The sequence below is a fragment of the Chaetodon auriga genome, chromosome 12 (genome assembly GCF_051107435.1).
Source record: "Chaetodon auriga isolate fChaAug3 chromosome 12, fChaAug3.hap1, whole genome shotgun sequence".
Classification (NCBI taxonomy): Eukaryota; Metazoa; Chordata; class Actinopteri; order Chaetodontiformes; family Chaetodontidae; genus Chaetodon; species Chaetodon auriga.
In genome coordinates, this window is record NC_135085.1 from 316547 (window position 1) to 342898 (window position 26352).

General features: G+C 42.6%; 1 protein-coding gene across 1 annotated transcript in view; it reads left to right on the forward strand.

The window, feature by feature from the left end:
* The window catches only part of cntnap2b (contactin associated protein 2b), a 141123-nt gene that overhangs the window by 50511 nt on the left and 64260 nt on the right, over positions 1-26352 (forward strand). Inside the window, exons 2-3 of the mRNA XM_076745920.1 lie at positions 2896-3006; positions 19340-19533. Coding sequence (XP_076602035.1) covers positions 2896-3006; positions 19340-19533 — 305 coding nt within the window. The remainder of the gene's footprint in view (positions 1-2895; positions 3007-19339; positions 19534-26352) is intronic.

A 26352-nucleotide genomic window follows, 5' to 3' on the forward strand; every position in this document is an offset into this window, starting at 1 on the left:
TTAATGGCACCGACGTAGTGGTGTTTTTTTTTTTGGAAGCAGATAGTTGCCTGAGTTGTTTGCTTCATATTCTTTGATTTTTGTTTCTCTGTCATTAATTTAATTATTTACTAAATGGTGCGCATCAGAGGGGATTTGTAAGTGGGTATACGCAATGCCATCTGATAAATAAGTGGGTATACGACATATATCTGCGGATACCCTGCGCTACACCGCTGGCCTTACGTAATGTATGGGCTCCCTCTTTGCAAAAGCAAAAGTCATTTAGTCTCTCCTTGTTCAATTTACTCTTTTGTTAACATCAGGGGATCATGAAAAGAATGATGGTATAAAAGATAATAATAGTGGGGAGAATGGAGTTCAGATGTACCTGTATTTAAATTATCATTAGAAAAGAGGAGGACAGGGATAATGAGAATGGGGGGATAATGGTATTTGTATATGTGTCTCTCTGTTGTGGATTAGCAATTTGAAGATATCGCATGTTTGTTTATTTGTTTATTATTGCTGTTGGGGAGTTTATTGTAATTTCAACAGTCCGTGTGATATCTACTGATACAGTGTTGCTATTTCTTGTCGTTTCAAGTATGTGAGCCTGTTTCTGACTCTTTTGATACGATCTCCATCCGTTTTGCTCCAGAGTGTGCCTTCAATGAGACTCTGTTCCCAGTTGGAGTCAGTCATTTGCGGGCAGGTGCAGGGCATATGTGAAACCCATGTGATCACATGTGGTATCATGGTACCATGTTGTAACATGTGGTACCACATGTGGTAACATGTGGTACCACGTGTTTCACATGTGATCACATGGGTTTCACATAGGAATTTACATGGGTTTCACACGTTATACCATGAAAAATGTTCCAAAACCACATGTTTCCCATGTTTAACATGTGCAAATCACATGTGAAATTCATGTGGTTTTTCTTTCAGGGCGAATATCTGGTCATGTATACGCCTATCGGAAAATCCCCATTGAATGGAACATTACTTTGTGTTCTGCGCATGTTCTATTAGCAAGGAATCTTGGTCTTTTGAGTGCAGGAACTACTTGTAGAAAACATGGCGAAACGGAGGACACCACACTTTTCAAGCGAGGAGGAGACAAGTCACCTTGTAAGTGTGGTAAAAGACGTGAATATCATGTCTTTTGTAGACGGTAGAAAGTACCGGGATAGCGAGATATACAAGAAGGTGAGCGAAAAGTTACGCTGCGTTAAGATGAAATGACGTGCATTGCATCATGACGTTCTCCGTGCATCGACAGGTTGTCTGTGCATCGCTGTTTTGATCGGGATATCCCAATTGATTATAATTACCATGTATACAGGAATAACCCTGTTTGCTCACGCATGTAAACAGGTTATGTTTCAGAAACCGGAATATTGACCATAACCCGAATATTGAGAGCATGTAAACGTAGCCATTGTTAAGCTTCATTTGAAGCCAACTGAATACCAGAGTAGTAGGTTGGATGTGGGCAACTGTTCTTTCATGTTGCTTTTTGTGTAGTCTCACATAGCCAGACATAAAGTTATCTTTGGACTTCACACTTAACACAAGCTCGGCTGGTTTTGTTGTTACATGAAAACCCCCTCTGCTGCATGCTGCGCCAATCTCTGTGTTTGTTGCTGACATATAAATGTACTTGATAGACATGGCCCCATTGTACACAGACTACTGTACTTACAATATACAATATACTATTGGTTTTCTGCCTGGTAAGTAAGTATAGTGTATATGTAGTTATTAAGAATATAATGTCAAAATGTGTGTGTGTGTCAGTGTTGAATAGTGTGTCTGCACACAGTATTTTGTTACTTACTTATTTCTAATTTTTCACCTTTTTTTACAGTGTCCCATTGCACTAATAAAGAAAGAAAGGAATGAGGACCAGAGTACACTTACAAGTAATCTGATACTATAACACAACTAATTCTGCAGCTGTCTGTGTGGCTCTGTGAGGCTGTTCTTGCTTTGAGTTAAATGCTAACATTGGCATGCTAATATGCTCACAGTAATATTTGTTAATATGCTCACATTTAGTGGATGAAATAATTTTTACCATGCTCACCATCTTTGATTAGTGAGTTAGAATGCCAACATTTGGCAATTAACACTTAAAAAAGTACAGCCGAGGGAATGCCATTCGTTTTTGTTGGTATTTCTTAATGATTTGTTATTAAGGTATAAGAAAATAGTGGACTTTTCAAAACTTGACTGGCTGGTGGTGCTAGAGGAAAATTCAGGGGTTCACCAAAGTCTGTGGGCTTCTGCCTGCCTAGTCACCAGAATAAAATGTTGGCATTGTGCATTTCTGCTCACCACTTATATTAAAAAATTGTATGTTCCATACGCATCACATCGATGTCTCTCAAATAGGTATCAAAGTGACGTAGTTCAGATTAGTGGTACATGTATATGAGCTGAGTTTTTCTCTTCAGTAGGAGTGTTGGTATGACATCTAGCAAGATGACTGCTAAGCAGCAGACCACGTTTCAAGCTGTATTTGTGCAGAGTACACCAGCTATTTTTAATGAAATTCTGGAATAATTTCCAGATGTGTTTGTAGCAACAAAACTGGATATTTTAAGCCAAAACATGATCTTTTCTGAACCTAACCAAGTGAGTTTTTGTGCCTAAACACAACTAACCTGAACCACACTATTCTCACAACATGAGATGAGAAATTGAAAAATGAAATGTATAGCAAAATCTGAACATAAAGAATGTAAAAAAATGTTCCGTTTAAAATTTTCAGTTGTTTGCAGAAATGTACAATATAATCATTTATTCTTTGGGTTATTGGTTTATTGGGTTACCTCTGCAGACTGACTTAATCACGACTAGATGAGGACCTGAGCTGTGTGCCTGCTTTTTGTCTCTCTCATTCAGGGAAGTGTGAGGACAGCTTGGCTACTCCTCTTCCTTACAGCTCCTTCACCAGTTCATCAGTGTATGCCCGAGGATATGGAGCTGGTTATGCCAAACTCAATCGGAAACAAGGTATGCCTTTGTAATGAGAAGCACATATAGTTCCTGTTAATTTGTAGGAACAAGGGATCATATTGTAAATTTTGGTAGTTGGTTTTCTCATTTATAACTGCATACTAGTAGCTGTTGCATGGAATGATGATTCTCGTGTGTGATGTATTTCTTCCAATATGCAATATAATATCATTTTCTTGACATGACATGCATATTTGACTGCATTGTGGCTTGACCAGCATCCCTACATTCATAATTCCAGTGCTACTTATAGAGGTCCTTACCATCAAGCTCACATATTGGGTAAATTCAGGAAGGGTTGTTACCATGGTCACATTGTTGAAATCAAGTGAGATACCAATGAGAGCCCTTGGTTGTTTAGTTTGGAGTCGGGCTATGGCACTGTGAATAATGTTATATGCCAATACCATTGCTAAGTAGAACAGCAAGCCCCCTGCCTTTACAGTGACTGCTTTTGGTACAGTCTCTGTGAATGAAGCTTGTCCTGTACTCCAGAACTACTTTGCTGTCTGTAAAGAGGGTCTCTGTATCAAATTCTGTATCCATCTCTATGATGTTATGGGCTCTGCCAGATCCACAGCCAACATAGCTGTGCAGAGTCAGCCAGTATAGTCAGGTCTGTGAATGGCTAATTGAGCTTTTCTCAGGAAGACACTTGCGTGGTACTTTCTGTCAACAATCTTCAGAGAAGCCACTGTAGCTATCATTGACACAGAAGCAACTGAAAAGTGTCTGATGGAGAAGCTTGAGCATTAGCTCTCCAGGGGTCAGTTGCACAGACAAGGCTTCCGTCTGGTCTTAAGCTAAATCAGTCGTAACTTGGTGTTCTAAGTCTGACCTAATAGTTGTGCTGATTCCACTATCTAGGCTTAATACCGAGCATGAATCTAAGGCCTAGTCAGGAGCAGTCCGATAAAGTCAAAATCTAGTCTGCCGCCTTGGCCCTCCTGAGGGCCACAACCAGCTCCATCATCTTTGCCACGTTGAACTGCAGGTGGTTCTGCTTATGCCCTGTGACAAAGTTTGCCACCACAGCCCTGTACTCAGCTTCCTCACCCTTGGTGATACATCTGACTATGGCAGAGTCATCAGAGGATTTCTGCAGATGGCAGGACTCTGACTGGTGGTCTGTAGTGTAGATGAGGAAGGTAGATAGGACTTTCCGCTGTGGTGTCCCAGTGTTGCTGACAACTCTGTCTTACACAAAGTGTTACAGGTGAACATCTGACAGTCAGATAGTTGACAATCTAGGACATGAGGGGTCCATCGACTTGCATCACTGTCTTTTTCCATATCTTGCCCAGTAGAGTCAGCCAGTTGGTGTTGGAAGCACTGGAGAAGTCAAACACCATGACCCTCACAGTGCTTGCTGGGTTGTCCAGGTGGGCATGGGCCAGGTGTTTACCTCGGGTAAATGATGGCGTCCTCAACTCCCAATCTGGGTAGGTAGGCAAACTGGAGGGGTTCCAGTAATGGCTTGACCGTGGGTTGGAGGTCAGTGGAGTAGGTGGTGGTTATAGACAAACAGTAGATGTGTCAAGGAGAAGGAGTGACAGGGGCCATTGTGTCAGATCTATTGAAAAACAGTTTAAGTTCTTTGGCCCTGTCCAGGCGGCCTGTAGCTCTGCTGCTCTTTCTGCTCCAGCGTCCTCCTGTACTTCTCTTTTACCCTCTTTTGCCAGCTCTAAAAGCCCTCTTCTTCTTCTTTTTTACCCATGGCTTGTTATTTGAATAACAATGGATAACTTTTTCAGGGACTGTGCAGTCCATGTAGAAATTGCTGTAGTCTGTTATGCACTCTGTTAGCCCATCAGTCATCCCCATGCGTCTCACAGAGTGCCTGCCAGTCAGTCACCTCAAAACAGCCTAGTGTCTCATAAGCCTCCTCTGACCATCTTCTCACTGTCCTTGTGGTAGCAGGCTGGTGGTTTACCAGAGGCACATAACAGGGGTTGAGATGTAGAAGACTGTGGTTTGACCTACCCAGGGGAAGGAGGGGCAAAGAAATATATACATCCTTAATTTTAGCATACATCAGGTCCAGGGACCTCTCCTCTGTGGTCAGAAAGCTCATATATTGGGTGAAGTTGGGAAGGGTTGTTACGATGTTCATGTGGTTGAAATCACATGAGACAGCAATGAGAGCACTGAGGTGTTGAGTCTGGAGTCAGGCTATGGCACTATGAATAATGTTACATGCCAATGCCATTGTTGAGTAGAACAGCAAGCCCCCTGCCTTTCCGTTTTTGGCACAGTCACTGTTGGCGCAAGTAGTCTGAAAGCCATCAATGGAAACATTGTGGTTGGGAATATCCTGATGCAGCTATCTTTCCAGAAAATACATGAGATTACATTCCTGGAACTCCCTTTGTCTCCTGACTAGTGCTGCTAGCTCATCCATTTTATTTGCAATCTCACATTGCCCATGACGAGAGAGGGGAGATATGGTTTATATCTCCTTCTCTCCCTCTGTCCCTTTGCCTTGCTCTGCCTTAACCTCCAACCCCTCCCTTGTTGCCCCGGAAACCTTCTCCTAATCTCCTCAGGGATTTGGTGAACTTGTTCGTGCACTCCGGCCAGGTGGAGCACCATCAGTTGATCCTATGATCCCAAATGAGCACATAATTCAACAGAACACAGTAGAGGGTATTATTTTATTTGTTTATTTTGTAACATGGGCCGTATCGTTCTTCTCGCCCAACTGTTTAGTTAATGAAGTCTGCCAGCAGACTTTCTCAGAACATCCACAGCTTGGTTGATCCTGCAGGCGTTCCTAGGCAGACATATTCCACTGTTCGTAAATTTCTATGGATAACTTTGGAAAGACTTGGCTGGCGTGGTTTTCCTGACAGTACATTGTTCAAAACTTTCAACAGACTACACAATTACTTGACCATAAGGAAATAAATGCTTCCTAGAATTACTACTAAATGACATTGGCAATTCTTTTCTCAATACTGGTAAAATACCATTATAGATAATCATTAACATATGCTGGTATTGCACAGAACTAACTATACATGTACAGTAGATGGCAGTATGGTCCTTCTATCATTGGCTGGATATTATTGCCTTAATTGCAGAGAAAAAAATAAACTTAATTCCAACATATATTAAAAGGATAGGTAGGCTACTAGATTTCTGATTATCTACTTATCTACTCAGTCCTTTTAGCAAGAATTAAAGTGTGTGTATATGAGAGAAAGGGTTCACAGCATAGTGATGCTTATATTTTTTTAATGCCACGTCTTATTGCTCTTTCATTGAAGAATCAAACTCTTTTCATTTTGTGGAGACTTTTTTGCCATTTGTTTTGTTTTCTTTCCTGTCCTGTTAGTCCCACCAGCTGCCCGTTGCACAAAACTAGGATAAGGGATTAAGCCGGGATATGATGGTTATCCTGGCTCAACTTATCCGTGATCCGGTTGCACAAAAGCAGGATAGTGGAAAGTGGGATATGTTATGGGATAAGTTACAGTGGAGATTTATTCTGTGGAGCTAGCCTGCTCCAGACCAGGGGCCCGTTGCACAAAACTAGGATAAGGGATTAAGCCGGGATATGTTGGTTATCCTGGCTCAACTTATCCATGATCCGGTTGTACAAAAGCAGGATAGTGGAAAGTGAGATATGTTATGGAATAAGTTACCATGGAGATTTATTCTGTGGAGCTAGCCTGCTCCAGACTAGGCTAAGTTCCAGGATCTATTTAATCTCATCCCTTATCTCAGTCAGCAGTCATCACAAACGGAAACCAATAGTTACTCCACTGCCCACTACACATTGTTATCACATTCAACTAGATCCACTGTCATTATTTAAACATTAACACAAAACATAAGCATCATTAATTTCAATTTTAATTGATTTCATTAATTTCAATCGTTGTAGATAAATGATGATTTTAGATGATGTTGTAATCATTAAATAGTTTCCCATAGACTATATATAAAACACACATCCAACATAAATATAAATACACATCAAAGACTAACATGATGTTCCTTTATTGAATAAGGATAAATCAAAGCATCAGTTCCTTTCAAAACTGAAGTCACACAGTGACTCTACAAGATAGAAAGCACAGAATCAAAGCATATTATACAACACAAGAATAAATACACATTCAATGGTCTGTATATAATACACCCCACATGTCTGCACGCTGAAATAAATGCAGGACAAATCCGTACACAAAAAATGAACAGACAAATGAATGGATGCAGTAGCCTCCTTGCAAGCTTGTATACACACAGTATACAGCACAAACATAAGAGGCTAAATCAATCTAAATTAAAAAAAAAAAAAAAAAAACACAAATTCCTCTACCAATTTAACTATTTAACTAAAATTCGCAGCATGCTTCTGTGCCAATGCAGGACATATTTAACTGAAATTTAAAGCACGCATGTTAACTAAAATAGTTCAACATATATTGGTCCCTGACCAGCCGACCTCCTCAAGCAGGCCACATTGTGGAGGACAGCACAGGCCACAGTGATGTCACATGCCCTCAAAGGGCTGACCCGTAAGTCGTGAAGACAATGAAAGCATGCCTTCAGGAGGCTAAAGGTCATTTCAATCCTGGCCCATGTCCTGGCATGGGCATGATTGTAGGCCTGCTATGCTTCCTGGGGGTCTGTGTACGGTGTCAGGAGAAAAGGCTGGCAGGCATACCCCCTGTCCCCCAGCAAGACACCAGAGAATTCACCTGTCAATACAAAATTTCATCATCACAACCTCATAAATAGAGTGACATTCTTGACACAGCTATGATGTAAAAAGTGGTTATTGTGCATTCTTAAGTATTAGTCAGGGTACTGACATTCTGCAAGATGTTCTTGCATTTAATCTTGACTTGCTGCCATATCCCAGTCATGTTCATACACACACACACTTTTATATATGCAAAAACAACATATATGAGATAAGATCAACTTTATTTATCCCAGAGGGAAATTATCAAGGAGTTATACAGTCTGATGGAGTTACATTTGCACATTTTCACTCACATCTGCAGTCAATTTCACTTACAATTTCAACTGATTCATAATCAGAGTACAACTACGTTTTCGGAGATGTTATTTAACTATTTGGATTGTAATTGTGATGGTTTCAGCGGAGCAGTGAGTGTGTATTTGTGCGCTTTTTACGCATTCAAGCGGTCCGCAATACTATGCCATGCTTCCTCTCGTTGTTTTATAACTGTGGAAGTGTTGCCTTTCTTTTTAATTTGGTCCTTCACCTTCTCATAAGCCTCCATGAGGATTTCTGCCTCCAACGGGGAAAAGTACACTGCTCTTGTTGCCGTGGTGAATCGGTGAATCTGTGATAGATGGTGGGGTCTATTTGAGGAAGCCGCGTGCACATACTTATCCAGGATAGGTTTCACCTGGCTTGATGAATCCGTGTCTGCTCATCCTGGCTTGGTCTTTGTGCAACCGATTAAGCCTGGACACTCATGTTTTGGATTGGTTGAACTCAGCTCAGTCACTTTTCCTGGATGTCTTAATCCTACTTTTTTCCAGGGAGTGAATGGCTGCTTCAATCTCTTGTATATGTATGAGAGTTTTGTGGTGAGGGGGTTGTAAGGAGATCCTTGGGTCCATAAACAACTCCTCCTATCAACCTTGAAGTAATAATGATAATAATAATAATAATAATAGTAAAGACAAAAACAAAGAGAACATAAATGAATAAAAATAATAAGGAAAAAAGAACAAGTAAAGTATGAGGAGAAGAGACTGTCAGAGTCCTTAAGTGATTTTTTTGAAAATGAAGAGTGAGGAGGAGATGAGGAGCTAGATGTCATTGGCGAAGCAGTGGAACTGGAGACAATATCACTGGATTATGTGACTGAGAGGAAACAGGTACATGATGAAGAGGATGGAGCCAAGAACTGAGTTTTGGGGGACGCCTAGGGGAAGGGGAGCAGTGCTGTATTGGTAGTTATTGATTGAGATGGATTGAAGTCTATCAGATAGATATGATTTGAACAAGTTGAGGGCAGAGCCGGTGATATTAAAGATAGTTTCCAGTCGAGAGAGAAGGATGTAGTGGTTGATGGTGTCAAAGGCAGCGCTGAGGTCGAGGAGGATGAGAAGGTTGAGGTTCCCAGCGTTGGAGGAGAGGAGGAGGTCATTGGTGATTTTAAGGAGGGCAGTTTCAGTACTGTGATTTGAGCGGAATCCAGACTGAAATGTTTCATACATGTTATTGGTGGAGAGATGGTCTTTTAGTTGAGAGGCTACAGCACGTTCCAGTACTTTGGACAGAAAAGGAAGGTTGGAGATTGGTCTGAAGTTATTTGGGGTTGAGTCCAGGTTTTTTTTAGAATGGGGTTGAAAGCAACAATATTTGAGAGATGGTGGGACAAATGCCAGTAGACAAGGAGGAGTTTATTGTTGTGCTGATTAGTGGGGAAGGAGTGTGAAAGCAGGCCTTGACAAGGTAGGAGGGTATGGGGTCCAGGGTGCAGGCTGTGGTTTTCATTCCAGTAATGAGTATGGAGAAGTCTGTAGGGGAACCTGGGGAGGAACTGAGACAGGTTGGCAGGATAAAGTGGGGCAGGTGGCTTGAGTTTCAGTTGCTTGAGACCAACCAGTGTGAAAGCAGGCCTTGACAAAGCAGGCCTTGACAAGGTAGGAGGATATGGGGTCCAGGGTGCAGGTTGTGGTTTTCGTTCCAGTAATGAGTATGGAGAAGTCAGTAGGGGAAACTGGGGAGGAACTGAGACAGGTTGGCAGGATAAACTGGGGCAGGTGGCTTGAGTTTCAGTTGCTTGAGACCAACCAGTGACGCAGAAAACGAACCTTATGTGCTGCTGGTCTGATGAGCCTGATGCGCAGCAGGTGCGCAGGTCAGCCAAGAGTGTAGAGTGGGAAAATTTACATCTTGAGTGAAATTAAAGCAATTGGGTATTTCAGTGAAGTCGGTGGTTGTTGTGGAGTCTGTGGAGTCAATGTGGATGCTGAAATCACCCAGTAGGAGGATTAAAGGGGAGGAGGAAGTCAGAGAGAAATGATGGATGGTGTTTGGGTAGCCGGTAGACAACTGCCATAACTAACTGTTCATGGCCAGAGAGCTTGAATACCAGATGTTCAAATGCAGGACCAGGTGAGATGGCTGGTTTTGATATCCTGTCTGTGTGCTGTCAGTGATTTCACCACCTCGGCCCTCTGTGCATGGTTTGGTGATGTATGAGTATCCATTGGGTGTAGTGAGGTTGAGTGATCCAGTGGCTGTTGCCATGTTTCAGTGAGACAGAGAAAGTCCAGTTTATTATCAAGAATGAATTTGTTCAGAATTTGTTTTTGTTATTGTGGGACCAGGTATTGAACAGAGTGAGCTTTGTATTGCTTTGCATGGTGTGATTGGATTGGAGCTATAACCAGGGCCCACAGACAGGGGGTGCGCACGAAGGTATTGTTGTGGTGACGTAATCAATGAGTAGTAGTGCACTCAGTTGACCAAAGAACAGGTAAGGAGTGTCCTGTCTGTGAGAAAACAAACTTGCGACCAGAGCCTCTGTGGATGTAACTGGGTCGTCGTAGAAGTCCAAGGTTTTTGATGGTGGAGATGCATGACACACTAGTTGGTGAGTTGGAGAAGTTGCGAAACGGAGTACTTCAGTGCCATGCTAGTTGGGAATGATGGGGCGTAGAGCCTGGAGTAGTTTGTTGACAGCCACGGGCCAGCTGACCAAAGCATCAACCACAATAGGCTGATCCAGAGCGTGGCAGAAGATGAGAAGATAGGCATGTGCTTGAGGGTTTGTTTGTGGAGGATATGAAGACAGGAGATGTGGAGGCGGAGGAGGCAGCCAGGTGGCTGCTAGCGGTAGCAGTTAGCAACTTTCATGCTAGCAGGGAGCTAGCTAGCTGTTTAATTCACAGAAGCCAGCGATTGGTTTTTGACAGCAGGATAGGTGGTGAGATGTCCAGGAGGATCAAGCAGAAAGCAGTGGAGAGCTGGAGGAGCAGCGATACGAAGTGTGTGTTTCATTTGTGCCAACAGGTAGGTGAGCACAGTAACTAAACATGGCAATTGGCAGCGGTTGTTAAACTCCAAAAAGATGGATAGAGCTTCACCAGGCTGGACGGCCAAAAAGCTGCTACTAGTCTTGTGAAAGAAGGATGCGTCCTCTCGCATCCGGGGTAGTGCCAACTACCTCAATTAACTCCCAAGATCAAAATTTCTTAGATGACCAACTTGGTCTTCCAAATGGAAAGCTTTCATAACTTCCTCACCATTTAATGCAATTTTATGTAGCCTTAGATTTGTGCATTTCAACTGAATATTGACTTAAAAATCTTTTCCTACAAATTACTAGGCATCTGCTCCATGTTCCGGATGTTGACGTTTTGATTGTTCATTAGCTAGTGAAGATGGCGAGAGCGAGAGAAACTGCGATGTACATACCGGTAGATGATTTGAATAAAGACACTGGAATTCAATTCAATTCAATTCAATATTCCTTTAATTGTTCCGCGAGGGGAAATTCCAGATTACAGCACCATCAGTAGAGCAGACTAATATAAGAAGTGCATGCAAATTAGAAACAACATCAGTATATATACAAAAGAGTGAGAATTTTAAATAAAATTAAGAAGAAAGAAAAGAAAAGAATGACGACTTTGCTTGAAAAGCTTGATGGATTGTTTCTCAGAGAAGAAAAAGACCAGACATATGAGGCATATTCGAACTTTGATCAGATTATAAGAGACAGTGGTGTATCCATGGTCGATTCTTGTAGCTGCTGAGGGTGTGGCTTCGAATGAACACAACAGTGAGAGAATAAAAAAGCAATGTGATGAGGAAATTCTAACCATTTCAGAACAAATGAACAAAGCTGAAAAAACAATGTGGTCATGCCTCTGCTGACAGATAGCTGAGGCTTCTATCTAGCTCAGGCACTAAAGATGCAGAATGTGCCATCAGGACAAAAGAGCATCACCACCAGATGGGTTTGCAGCCTTAAGGAAACGCCCACTGGATTGGTACCAAAAGCAAGGTTGGTGGCTAGAGGCGTTGAAGAATTACAAGTGTCAGAACTGCAAAATGATTCACCAACGTGTGCTACAGAGTCCCTTCAACTAGTTTTAACTGTTATCTGTCAAAGTAAATGGACATTACATTCCATGGATATAAAAGCTGCAGTCCCACAGGGAGTTGATGTCATGTTACATCTACATCAGACCTCCCCCCGAAGCAGACTTTTTTTGGGATTTGGGGTGTTATTTTGAGTCTGTGGTGAAATGCAACACAAAGTGCTTTACAACAGTTAAAAACATTATAAAAGAAAACATAAAAACAGAGAAAACCCATCCCTCCCACCCTCCGTATGATGTACATGTGCACACCCACGACTACACCCCCCCCCGGCAATGTACAGCTGAGTATCATCAGCATAGCTATGGAAACTGATGCTGTGTCTCCTGATCACGTCCCCCAGAGAAAGCATGTAAAGATTAAAAAGAATTGGACCTAAAATTGAGTCTTGGGGAACCCCACACCTAATTTCATGTGTTCCTGAGGAACAAGTATCCATACTTACATAAAAACATTGCTCTGTGAGATAGGAGTGGAACCAGTTAAAAACAGTACCAGAGAGGCCAACCAGGTGTCTGAGTCTATTTAATAAAATGTGATGGTCTACTGTATCAAAGGCGGCGCTTAGATCCAGTAGAACCGAGACTGTGAGTTTCTTGTTGTCTAAGTTCCACCTGATGTCGTTTAAAATTTTTAAAAGTGCTGTCACGGTACTGTGGTTCGTCCTAAAACCAGACTGATGTCTCTCTAAAATGTTGTGTCTGTTTACAAAGTCATCGATTTGGTTGAAAAACAGTTTTTCTACAATTTTACTTAAAAAGGGTAAGTTGGATACAGGTCGGTAGTTATTGAAAAACGTTAGAGTCTGAGTGCTTTTCTTCAGAAGGCTTCACCACAGCTGTTTTAAAGGCGGTGGGGAAGACACCCGTCTGAAGAGAGCAGTTCATCATTTTTAAAAGCTGTTCCTCAAAGAATCCATAAAATGATTTTAAGAGTGATGTAGGAATTTGATCTAAGAGGCAGGTTGTCGGGTTTACTTGGGAGAAAACTCGACCAAGTGTCCTCGCATCAACCAGGGCAAAACTGTTGCCTCAGGCAAGGACAACAATTCTGGTGTGTTAACAGATAAAACTTGTTGGGATAAAAGGATGGATCTGATGTCCTTGATTTTGGTTCTGAAGTGGTCTGCAAAGTTCTGACAAGGAGCGTCTGATGGCATGTTAAAAGCTTTGTTAAAATTTGTGCTTGTTAAAATATCAAAGGTGAAGAGGAAGAGGAACCAGGGGTTGTTTTTGTGGTCTATAATGAGTTGTGAGAATTGAGAAATTCTTGCCTGTTTAACTGCGTTATTGTAGGTTTTGAGCTGTTGCCGTAAAGTCTCAAGGTGGACTGTTAATTTTGATTTCCTCCATGTCCTCTCGGCACTCCTGCAAAGTCTTTTCAGTTCATGTATTTTACCGTTGTTTCTCCACAGGGGTGTAGGTTTTCTTTTTATTGTTTTGGTTAAAAGTGGACCTACTGAGTTGAGAGTGGACTTCAGTTTAGATAGATTAGATTAGCAGATGCCCTGTAGATTCACGTGAACTCTGCATGTGTCTTTCCATTGAGAATGATGTAAGGCTAACCGTTAACTTCTATTTATTTCTAGTAAGACATTTTTTGACTAACCATTCAGAAGCGTCCTACTAAATACTCTGATTCTCTGGGTAGCGAGGCGGATCAAGACATACGTCATGTTTGATTCGCAACCTAGCCTCTAAGCTTAAAAGTGCAACAGTGCAAACAATTCATGAAGCATATGGAATAGTGTGCAAACTGAAGTCCAAGAAAGAACCAGAATCAGAATCAGAAAAAGCTTTATTGCCAAGTACGATTTTACACATTCAAGGAATTTGTTTTGGTGAAGTTGGTGCATGACACATCTACTAAAGATAAAAGGGCAGAAGGGTAAATCTTTCACCATTTGGGTAGAGACAGTGCTCTAAAGGTTGTAATGTTCAGTGATGCCTTGTTTGGAAACCTCTCAGATGGGGGCACTGAAGGTCATGGCACAGCCCCCATCTGAGATCTGCTGTGTCATGCCAGTATTCATAACAACATGGTACTTGAATACTGTTAGAAAACGTTAAGTTGTGCACTGTTATTATGTTCACTTTATTGGAAAGCCTCAGGATTTATTTTTAATTTTTATTTTTTAGAAGACAGTGAGTTTGTTTACTGTGAAATGTAATGTGTTGTATTTCCTATGAAAACACTTACAGACTTTTATTGTGGAAGTACCAGATGTTGACATGTCGACTGTTCATGAGCGAGTGAAGATGGGGATTGTCATTAAAAGTTACTGAGAGCTTTGCAACTGCGTGTCCAATGTGGTAGTTTGCAGCATGGGGGCTCTACAGGGGACAGTGCTTTTTCCTTTTCCTCTTCACCCTCTATGCATCAGACTTCAGTCACAACACAGATATTTGTCCCATCCAGAAGTTTTCCAATGATACACATTGTTGGACATGTATCACAGGGCAACAAACTGGGATACAGGGGAGTCATAACTGACTTTGTTGACTGGTGTGGACTGAACCACCTGCACATAAACAACCAGCAAGTGATTGATTTCCGAAGGAAGGTACCACTGACTATACCAGTGAAAATCCAGGGCGTGGACAGTGAGATTGTGGAGGATTACAGATATCTGGGTGTTCACCTCAACAACACACTGCAACTGGACAAACAACACAGATGCCGTGTACAGGAAGGGCCAAAGTCGTCTGCAGCTGCTGAGAAGACTGAGGAAAAGACTGAACAAACTGGTCAGGAGAGCTGACTCTGTCCTGGACTGCCCTCTGGACACCATCGAGGAGGTGGGTAAGAAGAGGATGTTAGCTAGGCTGATGATCCATCATGGACAGCCCACACCCCACCCCCAACCCCCCATGCATGAGACAGTAGGGGACTTAAGCGGCTCCTTCAGTAGCTGACTGCTACATTGCTGTATATTTCTCTCAACTGTGCAATAACACTATTTATTATTCATATTGGCAACAGTATTTTTTTTTTTGTATATATTGTGCATATACATAGACCTGGTATTTCTCAAGTACAATAATATTTATCAAGTGCAATACAACATATGACATTAGTAGTTTTCTCATAAGAATATTGCCAATACTACTTTTTATGGTCAAAATTACAAAAAAGATTCAGTGTTTTCAGACCTCAAATATCATAAACCCCGATTTTCAGTCACAGCTTTCATGCACTCCACCAGTCTTTGACATTGCTGTTGGGTGACTTCATGCCACTCCTGGAGCAAAAATTCAAGCAGCTCAGCTATGTTTGATGGCTTGTGACCATCCATCTTCCTCTTGATCACATTCCAGAGGTTTTCAATGGGGTTCAGGTCTGGAGATTGGACTGGCCATGACAGGGTCTTGATCTGGTGGTCCTTAATCCACACCTTGATTGACCCAGCTGTGTGGCATGGAGCATTATCCTGCTGGAAAAACCAATCCTCAGAGTTGGGGAACATTGTCAGAGCAGAAGGAAGCAAATTTTCTTCAAGGATAACCTTGTATGTGGCTTGATTCATGCATCCTTCGCAAAGACAAATCTGCCCAGTTCCAGCCTTGCTGAAGCACCCCAGATCGTCACTGATCCTCCACGTAATTTCACAGTGGGTGCAAGACACAGGTCTCTGTCTAACCATTAGATGACCAGGTCTTGGGCAAAGCTGAAAATTGGACTCATCAGAGAAGATGACCTTACTCCAGTCCTCTGTTTTCCAATCCTTATGGTATTTTGCAAACCTCAGCCTGGCTTTTTCTTTGCTTCTCATTGATGAAGGGCTTTTTTCTAGCTGTACATGACTTGAGTCCTGCCCCTAGGAGCCAGATTCGAACTGTTCTCGCCATGCACTTCACCCAAGCTGCCATTGGCCATTCTTTTTTAGGTCACTTGATGTCACCCTACAGTTGCAGATTGACATTCGAATGAGTTGACGGTCATCCCGGTCAGTGGAGAGTCGCTTTCCCCCTCTGCCTGTCTGTAGTTTCTTTGTCCCCAATGTCTGCTGCTTGACCTTGTTCTTATGAACTACCGTCTTAGAAAGATGGAAGCAACCTGACACTCACTGTATCCCTCTGCCAGAATTGAACCCTTCTTTTTCTCACTCAAAACTTTTCTTTTCAACTCTTTTGGCATGGTCAATATTTATCTTTTGATTCCAATTACTGAGGTACTACTAGCACTGTTTATGCCAGCATGCCTATTGCAAGAGGATAGTGGGGAGTGTTTTTTTATACTTTTCCTCATCAAATAAGATTTGGTTCAGGTGATCACCTAATCAGTATCTCATTCATTCATCTTCTATACCGCCTATCCCTTTCGGGGTTGCGGGGGGGCTGGAGCCTATCCCAGCTGTCAACGGGCGAGAGGCGGGGTACACCCTGAACCGGTCGCCAGTCGATTGCAGGGCAACATATAGAGACAGACAACCATTCACGCTCACACTCACACCTAAGGACAATTTAGAGTCACCAATTAACCTAATGAGCATGTTTTTTGGTCTGTGGGAGGAAGCCGGAGTGCCCGGAGAGAACCCACGCATGCACGGGAAGAACATGCAGACTTCACACAGAAAGGCCCTGCCCGACCCAGGGATCGAACCGGCAACCTTCTTGCTGCGCCACCGTGCCACCCTAATCAGTATCTCATTAAGTAGAATAAGGTTAAATAAATTGTTGACTCTCTGTAGATAAAAAGAGTTTGGTCTGTACCAGCTCTATATGGAAAGTGTTGTGAGACAACTTCTGTTGTGATTTGGTGCTATATAAATGAAATTGAATTAAATTGAAATCTAATTTGTCTCTCTGTATGTGTGAGTGTGTTTTAATCACAGCATGTTAACTTAGCATTCTCCTCCCACCTTCTCACCTGCACACCTGCTGCCAATCCACTCATCAATGACACCTGTAGCCTGCAAAATACAAACTGATTTGGGCTTTCACTCTACTCTTCGTCAGATGGGTCCATGTTTCATAGTGGCACTACGTTCAGAAACTGCCTAATTGTATTTTACCTGTGCTTCAGGTCCATTATCTCTTGCTCTTCTGATTTGCTTGTTATGCCCTGATCCTTGTCAGTCTCCAGTGTTCTTCCTGGAGTTCCAGTCACTGCCTGCTCTGATCTTCTGTTTGTCTCCGATTCACAATAAACAATCCAGCAATCCCTGCTCCATTGCTCCTGATTTTCTCCACTAACTACTCATAATATATTGCTCTCTGTTGAACGTTTACATGGTCTGAGTTCTACTTTTGGGTCCAGAGTAGTTACCTAAAACTTAACAAAATGATCTGGCCCAAATGGGCCCTGTAGACTCAGACCAGGAAACAACTGACATGCAACAAAGCATTTCCAAACAAGGAATCCTCCTCGGACGTTATGAGCAATTGCTTAACACACTGTCTTACAATATTCAAATCATGAGGACTCAAAAGTCCCAGTTAATGAACCATCTCTCTCTGTTATCTTCTCAAATCTCTCCCTCAGCCCCCTAACCTGTTCAACCACCCCAGCAAGTGACATCTGCATTACCATCTGCACCCATATCCATAAGAGAGTCATATTCCACAGACCCTGAGCCTTTCACCGGTGATTTGGAGAAATGCCGTTGGTTGCTACTACAGTGCTCTATTGTTTGTAGTCAATGAAAATTAACCTTTAACCTCCTAGTATTCAGATTCCATGGTATTCATTCAGATATTGTCCCAGACAGAGTTCCACAATTCATTTCCCTAGTGTGGAAAGAGATTTTTCGAGCCCTGGGGGCTACTGTCAGTCTGTCATCTTGTTTCCACCCTCTGAAGAATAGCCAGGCAAAAGAGCCAACCAGGACCTAATTCAAATTTGGCCTTGGTTGACTATGCTCACAACTCTCTCATTAGAACTTGTTAGAGATTTCTGCTGTCTTCATTTGATTAATCTCTGGATTACCTGCCTCCTTTTCCCTTGCAAGAAGGAGAGATTGCTCTGCCCTCTATCCAGATGCACCTCTGCCATCGCTGCAAAATCTGGAGAGTGACTCCAACTGCTCTATTAAGAAATGCTAATTCTGTCACTGACCACCACTGGACCCCAGCACCCACATACAAAACCGGGTTAGAGAGTTTCTCATTAAAGAAAATTCTTCTTAAGACTGACTCTAAGAAACTCTCACCTAATATTATGAGGATCCAACTGCTATTCCATCTGTCTCATTTTACACCAGTTTTTTCTTGTCCTCTATACCCTCCTTCCAACCCTCTCCTCCGGCCCAACACTTAACCAGCATTCAGTCAGATGTCCTCTGGAAGTACGCCGATGGGGTACAAGGTGCAGTACCTTGTCGACTGGGAAGGATAGCGCCTGGAGGAGTGGTCATGTGTGACACTGTCCCTCGTTCTGGCTGCTCCGATGGTCAGGGATTTCCATTGTACCTACCCTGAGAAACCTGGTGGTTCGCCTGGAGGCTGTCTGGCGGGGTACTGTCAGAGTCTAGCAGGATTCCACTGTCATCCCTAGTGTTTCTGCTGTTTTCCTCTCCCTAGTGTGTCCTGTTTGTCTTGCTCTGTTTGTGTTTATGGGTGTATCTGTTCATCAGGGTCTGGTGACCTAGTTTCCTCCTCTTGCCTACTCTTATTTGTGCTTCAGGCCCATTGTCTCCTTCCTTCCTGATTTCCCTGCTATGCCCTGATCCTCATCAGTCTCCGGTCTTCTTCCTGAAGATTCCAGCCATTGACTACCCCGCTGTTTGCCTCTGATCCTGCCCTTAGATTAATTCCATTCCATCTCTCAGAAAGTCCACCACTAGCTGCTCTTACAATAAATTTCTCTTGGTTAAACTTTCACATGGTCTCTGAGTTGAAGTTCATCTTGCGGGTCCTGAGTAACTGCCAAAAACTCATGGAGCCAAAAGTGTAAGTCTGTTTGCTTCTGTAGTTAAACGCCTGCGACTAGAACAAATTTTCTTTCTTTCTGATGTAAAAATTATGGGGAGTTAAAATTGGAGTGAGAACAAACTTCCAAAATGCACCATGCCACGTCCTGCCTTGCTATACCCCTTAGCTGGGCACACCCGTTAGCTGCTGCTGTGGTGTGGGCTTATTGCTTTATTCTGAAACTTTGTGCATCCCATATACTTCTTGTCCACAATGTACCTAATCTGAGAATATATTCACTTGCAAATGAAACCTCTTACTTTCCTCCCATCTTTCACATTGTCTACCCCTACAACACCCACAAAATTAGGTGCTGGAGGTTGGTCACCCTTGGATACAGACCATTACCAGTGGTTACAGGTGGACTTGGGTTCAAGGAAGCAAGTGGTTGCCATAGTGACACAGGGTCGCTATAGTAGCTCTGATTGGACCAGCAAGTATCGGTTGCTTTACAGTGACACACAGAAAAACTGGAGGCCTTATCTGCAGGATGGAAATATCTGGGTAAGTAAGAATTGTATGTCATACATTGTAGCGTTATCTCATCTCATTTAAACTTTCCTTTTAACTCTTTGAAACCGTATCATGAAATTTACATAAAAATTTTCTCAAAGATGTCATTCACATATTGCTGGAATAAATGCATTGGAGTAAATGTTCATAGTCTTCAGAGTAAATGATATACCCTGGACTTTTGGACGGAAGAATGGAAAAATAAAAATTAGGAAATCAGGCAACTTTTCTTTCTATTCATGCCGCGGGTTCCCTTGAAGAGCTGGATGCACTCAACTTGTATCTGATTAGCTACTCATCTCGACCATCCAATTAGTCCAAGTGGCCATTAATGGTATTGCAACAAAAAATCCCCTGTTTCCGAAAAAGTCTTTCAATTTCCCATAGACCACCATTATTATTAACATACTGTAAGGACACCTGAAACTGCAAGCAAGGTAAATTATGCTTTGTATTATTTTCAATCCATGCAAGATTTTAAGAGGTATTTGTTTAGTTTCCCAGAGTCCTAGAAAAGTTGCTCATCTCAATTTTAGAGACATGAGGCGTCCTTTTCCATAAAAACATACTGTAAATGTAAACACACTGTTAACATCACTGCCGCTGTGTGTCTCACTATGTTTGAGAATATTATACAGTGACAACAGAATGTCATATTAAGCATCTTCAGGCTGAGATGTACTTGAGTCGCATTGTAGCTGTAACACTTACCAATAAAATGAGAATATTATTCTTTTGATTAAAGTGAGTACTTTAAGAGGTTTTTAATTTTTCTTGTAAAATAGGTATAAAAGCCAACTGCTTTTGAACTAAATTATCAGTCAAACATTTGTACACACCGTCTCATTCAATGTTTTTCTTTATTATTTTTGCTATCATAGATTAATCACATCAAGACTGTGAACTAATGCAAATTGTATACAAAAAAGTGTAAACAAAGCAAAATAGCTTTGATGACAGCTTTGCACATTGTTGGCATTCTCTCAACCAGCTTCAGATGGTCAGGTGGAATGGTTTTTTAACATTCTTGAGGGTTTCCATATATATTGAGCATTTGTTGGCTGATTTTCCTTAAATAAATTCCTGGATGTGTGTTATTTGCAGTGTTACAGCAGCTAAGTGGATTGTGCAATAACAAAAAGTGTTAGTAAAAGAAACAGAGAAGGGAATGATGAATAAGTAAACAATATAGTTAGTAAAGCAGAGTAAACAGATGACGGTCAAATTTACTGCACATAGGAAGTATTGATATTGCACAATTTAGAATACACAAGTAAATTTTTCAGTTTCGGTGTGTGTCTGTGGTCTAGTGGAAACTGAATTCATTGTTAAGTCTGACAGCAACAGGAAGAAAAGACCTGCAGTGTCTCTCCTTCAGACACTGTGGATGATGCAGCCTGCCACTGAAGGAACTGTCCTGCATATTTGGCGCAGCCATCATTCTCCTTTCTTCTGCTGTCTCCACCAGGACAGAGCTGGACTTCTTAACCAGTCTGTTAAATGTCTTCCTGTCAGCAGTCAAAATTCCACTGCCCCAGCAAACCACACCTTGTAAATGGCTGCGACCACCTCAGACTCAACAAAGATTCTCAGGAGTGCCTCCTGCACTCCAAAAGACCTGAGTCTTCTCAGCACAGTCTGCTCTGGCTTTTCTTATGTTGTGCATTTGTATTGTCAGTCCAGTCCAGTTAATTATTCAGGTGAACGCACAGATACATGTAAGATTACTTAATGTTACTTCTTCTTAATGTCATCAGTCCCAGGATGTTCAGCTCCTTGGTCTTCCTTGGATTGATCTGGATGTGGTTCCACTGGCAACAGTCCACAGTCATTTCTCCATACTCACTGTCATCATCATCTGTGATGAGGCAGATGATTGTGGAGTTGTTTCAGAAATTATTATTGGCAGTTAACTGAATTGTGCATGAAGGCTGCAGTGTAGAGGGTGAAGAGGAAGAGAGCCAGGACTGTTCTCTTGTGAGGCCCCTGTGCTGCAGACAACCATTTCAGACTCACAATCCTTTATCCTCGCATACTGTGGTCATTTGATGAGGTAGTCCATGATGTGAGACGGTGGTCCACCCCAGTGCACTGTGTGTGGCCTGTGTCATCTGAATGCACTGGAGAAATCAAAGAATATGATTCTCACAGTGCTTCCAGCCTTTTCCAGGTTAGAGGGATCTATGTAGGAGGTAGATGACAGCACCATCTCCCAGTGCCAGGTTGATAAGGTAGCAGCTCCATTTTGGGTTCACCAGGGTGTGGAATGGACAAGGACCACATTCTCCAGGGTCTTCATCAGTTGATGAGTTATAATCCTCCTTGGTGTTGGCATTAAATAAATCCAGAATTTTGTTGTCTCTAGTGTAGAATTAGTGGATACTTATTGTTAGGCAGTGCCTTAAATTCGGTAGTGCTTGGACTCAACAGACAGACCGGAGACAAGAGTAAAAGAAAACTAGGTTTATTAACAATAAGGGGAACAAAAACACACTCAGAAGGAGCAGAGAGAAAAAGAACAAAAGGCGCACTCATAAGGAGTGGAACAGCAAACTGAAGGCGCACTGAAGCGAGTGGAACAAACAACTCTCCACGTGGTGGGTTGTGGCTGAGCAAGGGCTGACACAGCAGGTAGGCACTAGAAAAAGACAAAAGTACACATGATGGCAGAGGAAAAAACAGCCACAAGAAAGTGTGCATATGAGACAGCAACTGGCAAGACTGAGAGTACTCAAAAGGCACGGGCTCTGGAAACTCTTGGGAGAGATCAGGATAATCTGGCAACAAACCAAGCTCAGTGTCTTTCTTATATACTAGACCTCTCATTAGGCTCATGCGCTTCAGGTGCACTGCTGGAGAGGCATGGCCAGCTAGATGCAAGGAAAACACCCAGCTGAGACAGACAGGGGAACAGACAAACAGACACATAACACTAGGGAAAAGGGGAACAGAGAACACTTGGAGCAGACAGGTTAGCGGATCCTAATAGTACCCTCCCCTCTACGGACACCTCCTGGCATCCTAGCAGCTCTGTCAGGGTGGTTGCGATGGAACTCATCGATGAGGGAGGGATCCAAGATAATAGAGCGGGACACCCATGACTGCTCCTCCGGACCATACCCCTCCCAATCCACCAGGTATTGCCAGCCCCTGCCTTGTCTCCTAACGTCCACCAATCGTCGAGCCGTGAACCGTCTGCTGATCGTCGTTTGACCCCCTGGGTACGCTCAAGGGCCACCTTGGCCTCCTTCCAGACGTTCCTAATGTTGGTGACGTGGTCAGGTACGGCTGGCGTACCTACGATCTCCTGCTCCTGCGCTGGGAATGGGGGTGGTTTGATATCCAAGGGAGACCTCAAAGGGAGAGAGGCCGCTGGCAGAGGAGGTGAGGGAGTTGTGGGAATACTCTATCCAGGGGAGGAGAGTGCTCCAATTAGTTGGATTCTCCGTGATGAGACACCAGAGGGTGGAATCCAGATCCTGGTTGGTTCTCTCAGTCTGGCTGTTGGACTGAGGATGATAACCAGAGGTCAAGCTGACCGTGGCCCCCAAGGCCTTGGCAAAAGCCTTCCACACCTGACAAGCAAACTGGGGACCACAGTCAGAGACAATAGGGATGAAGGCGAATGACATGAAACGTGAGCAGTTCAGTGGTCTCCAAAGCAGATGGAAGCTTGTGGAGAGGAATGAAGTGAGCGGCTTTAGAGAAACGGTCCACAATGGTGAATATAACAGTGTTACCCTTGGATGGGGGCAAACCAGTAACAAAATCCACTGCAATGTGGGACCAGGGTCTTCCAGGAACAGGCAGGGGATGAAGGAGACCAACCAGCACTGATGGGAGGCTTTACTCCGTGCACACACAGTGCACGCAGCTACATACTCCCAAGCGTCAGCCTCGAGGGACGACCACCGGAAGTGCCAACAGAGCAGAGAGATGGTGGTCGTAGTTACGTTCTGCTTTGGAGAGATGGGTGGAAAAGAAAGCACAGGGGTGCAGGCGATTCTCTAGACCTTACCGTTGTGACAGTACTGCCTCCACCCCGGTATCCTAGGCATCCACCTTATACCATGAATTACTTATTAGGGTCAGGCTGTATTAGTACCGGGGCCGTGGTGAACAGCCTCTTGAGCCTCATGAAGGCTTTGTCTGCCTCATCAGACCAGCTAAACTTCATTTTGGTAGAAGTCAGCATTGTCAAAGGGGCAGCTATTTTGCTATAGTCCCAGACAAATATATGATAGAAGTTTGCGAACCCCAGGAATTGCTGCAACTCCTTTCGGGTCTCCAGGACAGGCCATTGCTCCACCGCTCTCACTTTCTTGGGATCAGCTTTCAGGCTCCCCTCCTGAGTGACGATACCAAGAAAAGACACAGACTGCACATAGAATTCACATTTCTCAGCCTTAACAAACTGTTTGTTCTCTAGGAGGCGGGTGAGCACCTGCCTGATGTGATTAACATGCTCCTCTGCTGAGCAGGAGAACACCAGTATATTGTCAAGATATACGAAGGCAAATCTGTTAATGAAGCATTTCATTGATAAGAGCCTGAAAAACTGCAGGGGCATTGGTGAGACCAAAAGGCATTACCAAATATTCAAAGTGGCCAAAAAGGGGAACAGAGAACACTGGGAGCAGACAGGTTAGTGGATCCTAACACTTATACTAGTAGTATAAGTGAATGTGGGCAGATTGGAGAACAGAGAGCCATGATTAAAGTCACCAAAAATAAGGAGGTAACTTATCAGTGTTGCATCTGTTTGTAACTCAGTGGGGGGAATATACACTGCTGTTGTGATAACATGCAACAATTCTCTCAGTAGATAGTACGGCCTCTTAATAACGGCTAACAGCTCAATGTCTATACTGCAGAGCTGTTTGTTAATAGTGACGTGCCCAGAGTTACACCATCTACCTGTAACAAATACTACTAGCCCTCCTCTCTTCCTTTTACCTCTCCCCTTCCACCTGACCAATGGGACAAACAGAGAGACCACAGTCAGCCATATCTCCAATAACTGCAAAATGCTACACCCCTGGTATTCCCTCTGAGTCAGCACTGCAAGCTCATCCACCTGATTGTAGAGAGAAGTCATGTGATATATCCTCATCTCTTCCTTCTCAGCATGCAGGGAGCATCTGGTTTCTCCCTGGCCAGCGGTTACACTGATCCCTGATGTAGACAATGGGCCCATGCCTGTGCTCAGGATCACAGGACACAATTAAAAACAATGCAAAAAACCAGTAGAATGACCAGGGCAAACTCAGTGAGTTTAGTGTCCATCATGCATGGACCAGTTAAAAAAGAGGTCCCATGAAGCATAAAACTAGAAGAACAGTGAGTGAGAACTGATGCAACAGGCTGACACTCACATTCATTTACTGTGATATAAATAAAAAAAAATAACTGAATAAGTAATTATCATCATAGTCATAACAATCATAATCATAAAGAAAAAACACTGAATGAGAAGGTGTGTGCAAACTTGTGACTGGCACTGTAGGTTCAGAACTGTTCTTAACTGAATCTTATGCCAGGATGAGGCATAATTTCAGTCGTTTTGAATTGGGCAAACCCTGTGCAAAAACCAAGGCTGTGTTCGTGATGAATAGAATTTGCTATGGCCATAGTACCTTGGAGACATCAGAGCACATCTGATTCAAGGTGCAGGATGTATATATAAGGTGAGGACGGACCGTCTGTTTTCCCTGTGTTGAGAATGTGCAAGGGCAGTTAATTCAACTCCACTGAGAATTCCAAATTTATCACTGTTCTTCCAGTTACAATTTAAGCAGACATTACAGTGTCTTTGCCTAATTCTATAGATTCATCCAAAACAATCCAGACAAAATTTGAACAGATCAAAGTAGTTCTGTTTTCAGTAACTGTATCATTAAAAAAGTCTCAAAGAGAACAACGAAGGATGGGTCATTTACATGTGCAACTTTGGTGTCAATGACCTCTCATCCTTTTCTCACATGAAACACTGGTCAGTATATAATATTGTGCAACATAGTGAGATGGTCTAGGTCAGGGGTATTCAACTAAAATTCAAAGAGGTCCGGTTAGAGAAAATTTCCTAAAGCAAAGGTCCGGAACATCATAATGTCATAACGTTATGATTTGTGTGATATATATACTGAAGTAGCCTAGTAGTTGTATCAACATCTGCATGTAATCAACATCTGATCAAATAAAGAAAGTACAATTCAAAAACATTTCGACAGTATTTATTGTCACTTAACATTAAACCATTTAAAAATGAAATAGAGAAAATAAAATGTTTTTTGAAAAATTGTGCATTATAAAAGAAAGTGTTTAATTTTAGAAAAAGTAAAAGTGAAGCAACAGCTTGAATATTCCTTTTTCTTTGTTTACTTTCACATCTTAACAGTCTCAACTAATTTGAAAATAACGGCTGAACAGTTATACAGTTTCTCTTTCTTTCCCTCTTTTCCCACTCTCCACACTTTTTGTTGTTCTTTCGCTCACTCGCCTCTCCGTCTTCTCGCCCTGTATCGCTTCTTTCTTTTTCTATCTTTCTGACTTTCTAATTTTCTATCGTCTCTCCGTTCGCTTCTCACTCCTTATCTGACTGCAGTCAGAGTTGCTATGTTTATCATCCGCAATGCAGAGATGCGACTGGCTGGGTAGCATCACGTGGGATGGCTTAACTCGCATGCAATTGGTTTGTAGCCGCTAAACCGGTGCCGTAAAGACTAGAAAAGTTGCGCCGGTTAAAATATAAGTGTCCCGTCAAAATTTGAAATCCCTTAATAATTTACTGGTTATAGGTCCGGGTCCGTA